The sequence below is a fragment of the Ictidomys tridecemlineatus genome, chromosome 4 (assembly GCF_052094955.1).
Source record: "Ictidomys tridecemlineatus isolate mIctTri1 chromosome 4, mIctTri1.hap1, whole genome shotgun sequence".
Classification (NCBI taxonomy): Eukaryota; Metazoa; Chordata; class Mammalia; order Rodentia; family Sciuridae; genus Ictidomys; species Ictidomys tridecemlineatus.
Genome location: NC_135480.1, coordinates 81,156,627 through 81,169,780, shown reverse-complemented (window position 1 = coordinate 81,169,780; position 13,154 = coordinate 81,156,627). Strand labels below are relative to the sequence as shown.

The following is a 13,154-nucleotide window of genomic DNA, read 5'->3' as shown; positions in this document are numbered from 1 at the left end:
GTGGTGCTTTCATCAGGATGCTGCAATAGAAAACAGACCCTAGGCTCAAGAATAGGGAGATATGTTAGGCAAGGATTCTACACTGAGCCACATCCCCAGCCCAAACTGAGGGAAATCTACTATATGAATGAACAAAGATTTTTAATTATCAAGAACTCACTGATATGGGTTCTTTATTTGTAACAAATATACCACAGGAATACAAGATATTAATATTAAGGGGAGTTGCTGGGCAGAGTAGTTTACACTTTTGATCCCACCTGTAACTCCCAGAGTTAAGACAGGAGGTTCCAAATTCCTGCAAGTCAGGGTTGGCTTGTGAAAAGCTGTTAAACATCATGCTAAAGCTGAAATACCAACCCTCACTCTAAACTCTCCCTATTCAGAGCATCTCATAAATAAATCATTTGGTCTTATGACTTTCTGATTTTAGTATTCCCTCCAAGAAGGAGTTTTTTTTTAAATAGAGAGAGAGAGAGAAAGAGAGAGAGACAGACAGAGAGAGAGAGAGAGAGAGAGAGAATTTTTTAATATTTATTTTTTCCGAGGACATAACGTTTTTATTTGTATGTGGTGCTGAGGATCGAACCTAGCGCTGCAGTGCATTCCAGGCAATGCGCTACCGCTTGAGCCACATCCCCAGCCCCCCAAGAAGGAGTTTTAACATTATTGTATACTATTAATGACAGTCTGCCATGTCCTGCCCACAGTACCAATTTTATAAAAAACAAAATATCTTTAACAGCCAGGCATGATGGCACACGCCTATAATCCCAGCAGTTTAGGAAGCTGAGGCAGGATGATTGCAAGTTTAAAGCCCTAAGCAACTTAGCAAGACCTGTCTCTAAATGAAAAAAAGCGGGGGGGGGGGGGGTGGCTGGGGAGGTAGCTTAGAGGGTAAATGACACTGGATTCAATTCCTGGTACCAAAAAAAAAAAAATTAAATATCTTTAATAAAATTAGATACAGTTAAAAAGGAAATTCAAAGAATTAATATTTAAAAATTCTTTTTTAAATCAGGGCATAAAATGAACCATAAACAATAAAAAACCTAACACCTAATATAGATGACAACAAAAAAGAAAAAAATGATTTCTTTGAAAAGACTACGAAATAAATCACAGTGATAAAATAGGAGATACTGCCATAAATTTATCAGAGGTCCTTGGTTTTAAAAGTATTGTTGAATCTTACCAACAACATGGTGGTAACATTTCCTCAAAAGTAAAATATCCAAGAAGGCCCACCGGAGAAACAGAGGGACCTACCTTCCCCAGCAAATTCTAGATCCAGGTGGAGACACTCCAGCACACAGAGAAGGCTTCCTCTGCACACCTACTGTCCACAGGAAGCCCAGACCCTGAGGACCTGGTTTTATACCTGAGATTTGCTCTAATACTATCAACACCCACGGGAGGTTATTTCAGAGCTGAGTTCTAGAATCACCACCCCACCTAATCCAATGCCATCCACCCTCCTCTTTTCTTAATTCAATCAAATAAAATCCAGTGAAGAGATTGAACATTAAGGATGGGAAAAGACAAACAGTCTAGAATTAAGCAAAGGAACCTGACATATCAAACTGTAGTAGCACTCACCTCTTAGCACAGCCCCTTAGGCAGGAGGCTGAAGCAGGATTGCAAGTTTGAGGCCAGCTTTGGCTATGTAGGAAAACCCAGTCTCCAAATAAAAAAGAAAAAGCTTGGGAATAAAGCTCAGTGGTAAGACTTTCCTGGGTCAAATCACCAGTACAAAAAAAAAAAAAAAAAAAGAAAAAAAAGAAAGAAAGAAAGAAAAAAGAAAAGAAACAGGAAGAAAGAAAGGGGCAGAAACAAACCAACCTAGCATAGCAATATTAATGTCAGATAGATCAGTGGGATCAAAGAGAGATTTTCATAGCTATTGGAAAGAAAAGCTCTGAAGGAGCAAACTGCAGTGGTGAACTTTGGCAGCTAACCAGCCAGCAGCGAAACCTAGAGAACCAAGTCTGAGAGCCACAAGGTAAATCTGACCAATCTTCTACCAGGCTTGGAATAGTGCTTTATTTTGACACCCTCAGAAGCTGACAGAGTAGAAAAGGAAAGAAACAATGTCATCAAGTATGAACAACTAAACAAGTTTCATCACATCATCTGCAACAAACACAAAAAGCAATGAATAAAAAATACTTTCTAATATATATAAAATGTTTGCAAAACTTAACCATGCAGAACTACAAAAAACATCTATAAAAATTTCAGACAATATTGAGCAGTTGATCATAATTAAATAACATTAAAACTATAAAACTACATATTTACTTAAAATTTAATATCCACATTTCTTAAAAAAATTATTCATCTTTGTTAAACTGAGTGAAAAGAAATGAAAAACAAACCAAGCAAAAGTCAATGAAGTATAAAAATACTGATAAAATGATAAAGGGGAAAAATATATGAAATTGAGATGATTAATAAAACTGCAATCTGATATTTTTTAAAGAAAAATAAAATGAAGAAGCGACAACACTGATGAACCAGAAGTTTCTAGGTCTGGGCAAGGAAATACATGAGACTGAAGCTTTTTGCATTGCCTGAAAATGAGAAGGTGCCAAATGCAAACAAAAACATGGGCAGGTATATCAAAGGGAAGCAGAAACCATTAATGAAAATGGCCCCACTGATCACAGTTGGATTGACCAGGAGCAAAAGGAAGAGAGTGTACAATTATAATCCATGGTACAAAATCAGTGTCTCTAAGGTGGTACAGAGATACATAAATGATAGAATACATTGAAAAAAGGGGAGAAGAGACAAATTTCTCCTGCAGAAGAATTCAAATAAATTCCACAGAGGCTCAGCCCTGAAGAGGGGAGCATTGTCCCTGTCCTTACTCTTGTCATTGAACAGTGCCTATGGCTATCAAGGGAGGGGGTGGGGAGGGCATACTAGTTAACTCCACAGTGGAGAAACCTGAAAATGACTGTTCTGGCCAGGTCAACGTTGAGTCCTGAGTCATGTTGATAGAGTGTACCGTTGATGTGATGTGATGTGAAGTAATGTGATGTAAAGTGATGAACAGAGCAGAAAACACAACTACCCCAGCTGATCATGGGAAAGACATCAGAGTCCAATTGAGGGACATCCTATAGTATGCCAGACCAGATTCCCTCAAAAGCCTCATGTTTCCTCAAGACCAGGCAGAGCCTGAGAAACTCAAAGCCAAAAGAGAACTAAGGAGAGGTGCAAACTAGATGTAATGTGGTGCTTCAGTCAGGATGCTGCAACAGAAAACAGACGCTAGGCTCAAGAATAGGGAAATATGTTAGGCAAGGACTCTCCAGTTTGAACCAAGGGAAATCTGATATATGAATGAAAAAAGGCTTTTAATTATCAAGAATTCATTGATTTTGATTATTAATTTGCAACAAATGCAACGAATGCAAGATGTTAATGTTGAGGGGAGTTGCCTGGCAGGGTGGCACACACTTATAACCCCATCAATTCCAGAGGCTGACAGAAGCATTGCAAGTTCGAGGCCAGCCTCAGTAATTTAGTGAGACCTTGTCTCCAAAGAAAAGATAAAAGTGGGCTGGGATGTAGCTCAGTAATACAGCGTCCCTGGGTTATATACCCAGTACCAATAAACAAACAAACAAATAAGGAAGTTGTAGGTATATGGAAGGGGTGTTGCATGGCAGTCTCTGTTCTATGCTTAATATTTATGTAAATCTGAAACACTTAAAAATTCAATATTTTTCCAAAACAATATTAGGAAGGAAGTTTAGAAATACAATCAGGGTATTTAAAAGTCTACAAAACAATAAAATACAACATAAATCAAATGATTGTGTCAATGATTATTTGCTTCTTACATGCTTTAGAACAGAAACCACTTGATGTTTTTTAAAATTGTGCAATGTAACATATTTATTGGACATTTACAAAATATATATGTACCATTAACAAATAACACAGTGAACAAAAGTGGGGCCCCATCCGCGTCAAGAAGCAAAACTTGCCCTGCACATGACTGTTCTCTTCTTCCACAGATCAGAGCCCCATCTCTCTCCTAGACTCACCCCTGGTCTAATTTTAAGAGCTTAATTTTCCTTAGCAGTACAAAGTTAAAATTTTGAGTATTTTATAGCATTGCACAGTTTTATATAAAACATAATTATATATTGTAACTTTATATACCTTGATATTGCTTTATGTGGCTATACTTGGTATTGCTTTCCTACCATAAGGTGTTCAGCAAACTAAGTATTTCTGCTCTTGATGGGCATTTGGATTCTTCCCACTTTTGACCCCTTCCAAACAACACTGCTCTGAACAATCTCAGACATGTTCAATATATAGACATTTCAGTCAACAAGTGACCATATTGAGGATTTTTGCATAAGTGTTCATCAGGTATGTTGGTCTGAAATTTTCTTTTCTTGATGTGTCTCTGCCTGGTTTTGGTCTCAGGATGATACCAGCTTCATAGAATGAGTTTGAAAGGGTTCCTTCCTTTTCTAGTTCATAGAATAATTTGAGGAGTATTGATATTAATTCTTCCTCGTAAATCTTGTAGAACTCAGCTGTGAATTTGTCTGGTCCTGGGCTTTTCTTGTTTGGTAGGTTTTTGATGGCATATTCTATTTCCTTGATTGAAATTGATTTGTATACATTGTGTATGGCTTCTTGACTAGTTTGGGTTGATCATATGCCTCTAAAAATTTGTCGTTGTCTTCTAGGTTTTCTATTTTACTGAAATAGAAATTTTCAAAATACTTTCTAATTTTCTTTCGTATTTCAATAATGTCTGTTGAGGTACTTCCTTTTTCATCATGAATTTTAGTAATTTGAGTTTTCTCCCTCCTTTTTGTTAGGGTGGCTAAGTGTTTATCAATTTTATTTTATTTTTTCAGAAAACCAGCTTTGTTTTGCCAATTTTTTGATTTTTTTTGTTTCAAATTCATTGATTTCTGCCCTGATTTTAATTATTTCCTTTCTTCAACTACATTTGATGTTGGGTTGTCTTCTTTTTCTAGGGTTTTGGGATGTAATGATGGAGACCTGGTCTGTTGAGAGGGGTTCAAAAATCCCTATCATCTACTGACCTCAGAGCCTTCCTAATATTATGGAGCAAGGAATAACTAGGATTCTATGATGACAGCTGGATCCTAAGGACCTAATCTAAACTAATCATATTCTAAAGGTCCCACCCTTAAACACTATACACAGATTAACTCTCCATACTCTTAAAACCATTAACATAAGATTCATTTTTTTAATCAGGTTTTTCATCACTGTGAACAAAAGACCCAGCAAGAACAACTTAGGGAACATTTATGTGGCTCAGGGTTTCATACGTTCCATGGCTGGTCAGCTCCATAGCTCTGGGCCTCAGTGAGGCAGAACATTGCAGTGGAAGAGTGTGGGAGAGAAAAGCAGCTCAGAACAAAATAACCAGGAAGCAGAGAGAGAAAATCAATACTCATCAAAAGGCCCCCAGTGATCTGCTTTTCTCTAGCCACACCTTATGTGCCCACAGTTTTGACCCAGTTAATCCATATCACTAGATTAATTCAATGATGAAGTCATACCTATTGTGATTTAATCATTTCTCTTATGAAAATTATTGCATTTTTTAACACTTGAGCTTTTATTGGACACATTATAGGTAAACAATAACACTCATACAGGACTAATTCTTCTGAATGAGTTCAGGGGTACAATTAATATTTGAACCAAAACACTAGGACAAGGGGTCAAAGACAGTCACATTTGCAATATACTCAGTAGCCAAGATTAACAGCATCCATTGGTGGCCAAGGCTTCTCCAAACTCAAAGGTTCAAATCCCTCTAGTGGCAAGAAGATCCTGGAGGCATCCACTGGATCCAGAAACATAGAGGAATAAAAGTGGTCGGAGCCTACAACATCAGCAGGTGTCATGCAGTCCCCAGTAGCATCCTTGGCAACTCTTACAGGTGGAATGAAGTCAGGAGGAGTCAGTGGGACAATTTCAGGGAGATTCAGCGTGATGTTATCCAGAGATTGCAAGCATGGGCCAGGGTGCATTGGTTCCTCAGGATCCAGTGGGGGACCCAAGGGTTGAAGATCAGGGGCACAGCAACATCCAGAAGCCTTGGCAGGAAAATAGGGCCCAGATCTCACAGATACAGAATCCTTCATCAAAGCCCTATCCTCAGGCAAGGGCTGATGCTCAGAACCTGAAGCTTTGTTCCCTGTGGCCACCATTAGGAGTCCTTTGGTCTGTGTCAAGACAGTAGGCTCAGGAGCCTCCAATTCCCAAGAACAAAGAGGATTGACAGTTCTGGTCCTTGACCGGATCCTTCTAGACTTTGAGAAGCAACCTTTAACTGTAGCCCTGGGCTGCATATAACCATTTGGGGATGACTTGCTACAGGTCGCAGGACATATTGGGGTGCAGCCACGGCTCCCACAGCCTGTGGCTACAGGACATTTGAGGCATCTTTTTTGCTGCCTGCGGAGGTGTCTCAGGCTAGGCGCCAGTCTCCCAGGAACCTGTTTCTGTTTTGCTGATGAGGTGGGCTTGGTGTGGTCCAGAGCTGCTGGGTCTTGCCAGAGTGGGAACTGTCTCAGGCTGGGGGAAGCTTTCCTACGTGAAAGGACGTCCCTCCAGGTGGTCATCGCCTGTCTACCAGGCGCTGTAGGCTCAGTGTGGTCCACTACCGCCCTGTCCTGTCCGCATTTCCACAGCTCATAGCGCTCGGGTTGCAGGATGCGCACAAAGGGGTCCATGGAGAAGCTAACCCTGAACTTCCCACAGCTGCACTGAGACGCCACTTTGCCATAATCAATCCACCTCGGAGTGGCGAAATTGATGGCCTCCGCACAGTTGAAGCCATGGTTGAAGCCAGCATGGTAGCCATAGGGAAATGTCACCATGAACTCACCAGCCTCCTGAGTCATGCGGTTGAAGGGGATGCCATTCTCATGGAGGACTGTAGGCGAGATGAGGGCCACTTTGTGCCTCAGGAAGGCCTCACAGCCCTGGGAACTGCCCGGGAAAAGCTCCCTGGCCAGGCGCTCCAGGCGCTGCCCATGTTCAGGGGGCACCGCGTACCACGTTTTGGGCTCCCCAAAGTGCAAGTAGTTGATGCTGTAAAGGTCCATGTCCTCCGTGTGCCACGCAAAAGTGGTCTTCCACATGCCAAAGTACAGGTAGGGCGTGTTGACACCCTCAATGACAACTCTGCATTCCTGCTCCAACAGGTCCAGAATGGTTCCCAGGTGTCCCAGGTTCCACTCTTTAGTGTTTTCATCAAATAAGGAGCCACTGATGTCAGCACCATAAATTGGTGAGTCATAGAGGCGGCTCTTCCAGTACTTTCTCTCCAGATCTTCAAAATTCAGGTGAAGGGGAGTTCTATACTTTTTGCTGTCTGCCAGGAGGTGATACTCTCCCACAGTCATGGCTTTCTTCTTTTTGTGGTATTGAGTGAACATACCTGCCTTCCCAAAGACCACCTGCTGCAGGGGAGTGGGTATTAACATGTCACTGACATCATCATAGGACTGCCTGGCTCTCCATTCCTTGGGTGGAATTACCTTGGCCAGGCCAGCTCTGTGTGCCCCTTGGGATTCCATGTAGGCTATATAATTGTTGAAATCTGAGAATTCTTCCATGGTTGGGTGGAATGTCATAATGGTGGAACTTCTTGTCTGGGTACCAGAGTGAACAGACTTCATGGTACAATATTTTCGGCAACAAATTCTAAAACCTTAGATGAATTATAGATTCCTGAGAATGTTTGGGAATTATATCTTCTCCTTGTGTTCTTCCTCCTTATTTTCTGTCCTTCCTTCTTTACTTCTTCCTTCCTTTCTTCTTTTAAGTATGTTTGTTTATCTCTGAGGCAGTAACCCAGTCTTGAGCCTCCAATTCAATGACATATCTTTTCCAGGTTTGCTGATTCATCAAAGGTACTCTATTCTGATCAGCGGATATTTTATCCAAATAAAATTGAGTATTTTCCAGTGGAGCAGGTACCACAATCCAAGAACTGGCTCAGCCTGCAGCTCAGTGAGTTTCCCTTTGTTGGATCTGTAAGGAATGACAATGATCAAATTATACTTATATTGTGTGCAGATACAATTATGTAACAAATGCAACCATTAGAGCATAGCATTGTGGCCCATTCCTGTAATCCCAGCAACTAGCGAGGCTTAGGTAGAACGATCACAATTTCGAGGCCAGCCTTAGCAACTTAGGAAGATGCCTAAGCAACTTAGTGAGACCATATTTCAAAATAAAAAATGAAAAGGGCTTGGGAATGTAGCTCAGTGATAAAGCACCCCTGGGTTCAATCTCTAGTACCCCCTCCAAAATAAATCAAACAATCATGTAGAAGTATAATGTAACAATGAAATTATTGAGAAAAAAGCGAATCCTCAAACACTAACCTCATAGCATTTTGTAAGTAGATTCTCTTACTTTCTTTTCTGTAATCTTTTTAAGAATGATTTGGGTTTATGAGGCCATGAGCATAACCTTGATGCCAAAACCAGAACAAGCCCCACTGAAATCCCATAGGCTCCTTTATCTAATGGCAAATTTACAAAAATATTAAAAAAGAAATAAATGAAATCTGTAATGCAGCTGGGTACTAAAAGAATAATACACCACAAAGGTTTTGTTGTTTTATTTGTTTGGATATTTTAAAATTAACCTTTTAAACTTTGGATACTTAAGACTTTAGAGGGAAACCCCAATTTTTCACTATATAGCTTTGTACAAAACTTGAGTTATGTATGATTTAAATGAAAATATACAATCAAGGAAAAATAAATAAATAGAAGATGAATCGTACTTCATGGTTTTCAGGATGATTTAAAAATCCAGCAGTGTAATGGAAAGCAGTATGGAGATGCCTCAGAAAACGTGGAAAGGAACCACCATTTGACCCAGCTATCCCACTCCTTGGTCTATACCCACAGGACTTAAAATCAGCATACTATAGTGATGCAGTCACATCAATGTTTATAGCAGTTCAATTCACAATAGCTAAGCTGTGGAAGCAACCTAGATGACCTTCAATAGATGGATGGATAAATAAAATTGGAATATATCACAATGCAATATTACTCAGCAATAAAGAGGAAAAAATTTTGGCATTTGCAAGTACATGGATGGAGCTGGAGAGTATCATGCTAAGTGAAATAAGCCAAACCGAAAAACCAAAGGCCAGAGGTTCTCTGTGATAAGCAGATGCTGATCCATAATTATGAGTAGGGGTAAGGAAGAATGAAGGAAGTTTAAATTGGGCAGAAGGGAGTTCAGGAAGAGGAGGGGTGTGGGGGTGGGAAAAGTGGTGGAATGGACATTATTATCCTATATACATGTATGATTACACTACTCGAATGACGACTCTACTCCAAGTTCAGCCAGAGGAAGAAGTTTTGTTCCATTTGTATACAATGTGTCAAAATGCATACTACTGTCATGTATAGCTAATTAGAACAAATTTAACATTAAAAATAAAAAGAAATAGTACATATTAAGAAAAAAATCCCGTAGTATACCTGCTTACACAAATAGTTGAAAAAAGGATGTTATTTCATGAGAAATATAATTAAAATTACTTAATCTCTAATAATTACTTGATATACATTATGTATGTTTTAATTCTTAATTTTTAAAAAGAGGTAGAAATTCCCTTCATGAAGAATACTTTGTAGCAGATTTCAAACAGAAATTAATCAGAAGAGACAAAGAAGGTCCCTATATCTTAGACAAGGGAACAACCCAATAAAAATATAAAATAATAGTAAATATTCATGTCCCAGATGTCAACCCACCCAATTATATGGACAAAAGATACCCCATGATATTAAATCCCACATAGACCCCACATCATAATAGTGAGTGCTTTCAGTATACCTTTATCACCAATAAACAGGACATCAAAAACATAAAATCAATTAAGATATCTCCAACCTAAATAACATTATAAATCTAATGAACATAATGGACATCTATAGAATATTCCACCACAAAACAGCTATAATTTAACTTCTTCTCAGCTGTACATGGCACTTTTTTCAAAATAGCCCATATTCTAGGCCACAAAGTAAATCTTAGCAAATACAAAAAAATCTATATAACCCTACGTATCCTATTAGATCATGATGGAATAAAGATAGAAATCAAGAGCAAGAAAAATAATAAAACTGCATAAACACATGGAGATTACACAAAACTTTCAAAGGAAGAAGAGATAGAAGAAAAAATGAGGATAGAAATCAAGAAAGTCTCAGCAACACATAAACATAAAAAAATAAAAGTCCATCCACAACAAAAAAAAATTTATAAAAAATACACGAGAACAGAGATATAAAAGATTAAAATCTCTAAGACAATATGAAAGTAGTTCAAGAGGAAAATTTGCAGCATGGAGTGCCTACATTAAAAAATTAGAGAGGGCTAGGGATATAGCTCATTGGTAGAGTGCCTGCCTGGCATGCATGAGGCCCTGGGTTTGATCCCTAGTGCCACAAAAAGAAAAAAAAAATAAGAGATCTTCCAAATAAATAACCTTATATTCCAGATCAAGGTCTTAGAAAAAGAAGAACAAACTAACCTAAAAACCAGTAGAAGACAGGATAACTAAGATCAGAGTCAAAATCAATGAAAATGAGTATAAAAAAAATGCAGAGGATCAACACAACAAAGAATTGGTGCTGTGAAAAGATTAGTAAGATGAACAAACCCTTAGCCAAATTAAGTAAAAGAAAGGGTGAGAAGGTGCAAATCAACAAGATCAGAGATGGAAAAGGAGATATTACCACAAACTCTTCTGAAATCCATGTTCTGATTACCAGAACCTATATTGAAAAATTTTACTCCAATGAACTGGGAAGTCTGGAACACATTGACAAGTTCCATATGCTGCCCAAATTGAATCAGAAAGATGAAGAAAACCAAAACAGACCAATATTAAGCAATAAAATTGAAACAGCACATAGAAGACTTAAAAAAAAAGAAAAAAGAAAGAAAAGGGGCTAGGGTTGTGGTTCAGTGGCAGAGCGCTTGCCTAGCATGTGTGAGGCACTGGGTTCTATTCTCAGAACTGCATATAAATAAATGAATAAAATGAAGTTTCATCAACATTTTTTAAAAATTAATAAAGAAAGAAAAGCCTAGGATATGATAGATTCTCATTTGAGTTCTAGCAGACTCTTTATCAGACTTTCTCAAATTATTACATGAATATGAAAGGGAGAGAACAATCACAAATTCATTTTATGAAGCCAGTATAATCCTGATACCAAAACCAGAGAAATATCCTTCAAGGAAAGAAAACTATAGACCAATATCCTTGATGAACAATGAGGCAAAAATTCTTACTAAAATATTAGCAAGCTGCATTCAAAAACACATCAAAAAGATAATATACCAAGATCAAGTGGGTTTCATGCCAAGGATGCAAGTTTCCTTCACCGTATTCAAATCAATAAATATAATTCACCTCTTAAACATAATTCAGGACAAAATCACATGATCATCTCAATAGACCCAGAAAAGGCCTTTGATGAAATTCAACACACATTCATATTAAAAACATTGGAGAATCTTGGGATTCGAGGAATGTACACTCAAGATCATGAAGGCCATTTAAAAAAAATGTTTTAGTTATAAGTGGACCTTTATTTATTTTTTATTTATTTATACACAGTGCTAAGAATCAAATCCAGTGTCTCACACATGCTAGGAAAGCACTCTACTACTGCCACAACCACAGCCCAAAGACCATTTATGACAAACCCAAACCCAACATCATACTAAATGGAAGAAAAACTGAAAGAATTTCCTCTAAAATCAGGAAAGATACAAGGCTGTCCACTCTCACCACTCTTACTCAATACAGCCCTTGAAACATTAATCAGAGCAATCAGGCAAGAAAAGGAAATCAAAGGGAGACAAACAGGAAAAGAAGAAATCAAACAATCTCTGTTTGCTGACCACATGATCTTATATCTACAACCCCCAAAATAACTCAACTAGAAGACTCCTATAGCTTATAAATAAATTTAGCAAAGTAGCAGGATACAAACTCAAGACCCACAAAACAATAGGTTTCCTATACTACAACAGTAATCCATAAAAAAGAAGAAAATCAAGAAAACCATTTCATTCACAATAGTCTCCTCCTCCAAAAAAAAAGAAAAGAAAAGAAACAGAAAACTTGAAAATTAAACTAACTTAAGAACATAAAAGAGTACTACTATGAAAATCATAGACATTGAAGAAAGAAACTAAAGAAGACCTTAGAAGATGGAAAGACATCCCATGGATAGGCAGAATCAAATTGTCCAAATGTCCATACTACCAAAAGCAATATACACATTCTGTGCAATCCCCATCAAAATACTAATGACATTCTTCACAGAATTAGAAAACAACAATTCTTAAATTCATTTGGAAGAATAAGAGACCCAGAACAGCCAAAGCAATACTAAGCAAGAAAAGTGAAGAAGGAGGCACCACAATGCCTGATTTGGAATTTTACGACAGAGATGTAGTAACAAAAACAGCATGGTATTGGTGTGAAAATAGACAGGAAGACCAATGACACAGAATAAAAGACACAGAGACAATTCCATACACTTCGGGCTGTCTGATATTTGACAAAGGTGCAAAAAATATTTTTTGAAAGACGGCCTTTTTAACAAATGGTGCTGGGAAAACTAGAAATGTAGAAAAATTAAACTAGAACCCTCTCTCTCACCTTTAAAAAACTCAAATCAAAATGGATCAGACTTAGAAATTAGTCCATAAACTTTACAAGAAGAAAACATAGGGTAAATACTTCATTTTGTATCTGTTGGCGCTAACTTCCTTAACAAGATTCCAAAGCACAAGAAATAAAACCAAGAATCTAAGTGGGATACCATCACACTAAAAGTTTTCTGCATAGCAAAGGAAATGATGAAGAGCATGAAGAGAGAACCTACAGAATGGGAGAAAATCTTGGCTATCTATTCCTTTGAAGGGGTATGAATATGCAGAATATACAAAGAACTCAAAAAACTTAATGCCAAAAAATAACTCAATCAATAAATGGGCAAAAAATAAATAAATAAATAGAAACTTCTCATAAGAAGAAACACAAATGGCCAACAAATGTATGGGGAAAA

At 37.9% G+C, this 13,154-nt stretch overlaps 1 protein-coding gene across 1 annotated transcript; it reads right to left on the bottom strand.

Moving 5' to 3' along the window:
• Positions 1 to 5,765: 5,765 nt before the first annotated feature.
• Positions 5,766 to 7,706, bottom strand: LOC101965589 (lysine-specific demethylase 4D). The gene has a single exon (XM_005338033.2). It carries the CDS (start codon positions 7,704 to 7,706, stop codon positions 5,766 to 5,768), a length of 1,941 nt encoding a protein of 646 aa, XP_005338090.1.
• Positions 7,707 to 13,154: the final 5,448 nt, after the last annotated feature.

Excerpts from the sequence above, each read along its gene's own strand:
- LOC101965589 (XM_005338033.2), bottom strand. The coding sequence starts at position 7,706 with ATGAAGTCTGTTCACTCTGGTACCCAGACAAGAAGTTCCACCATTATG.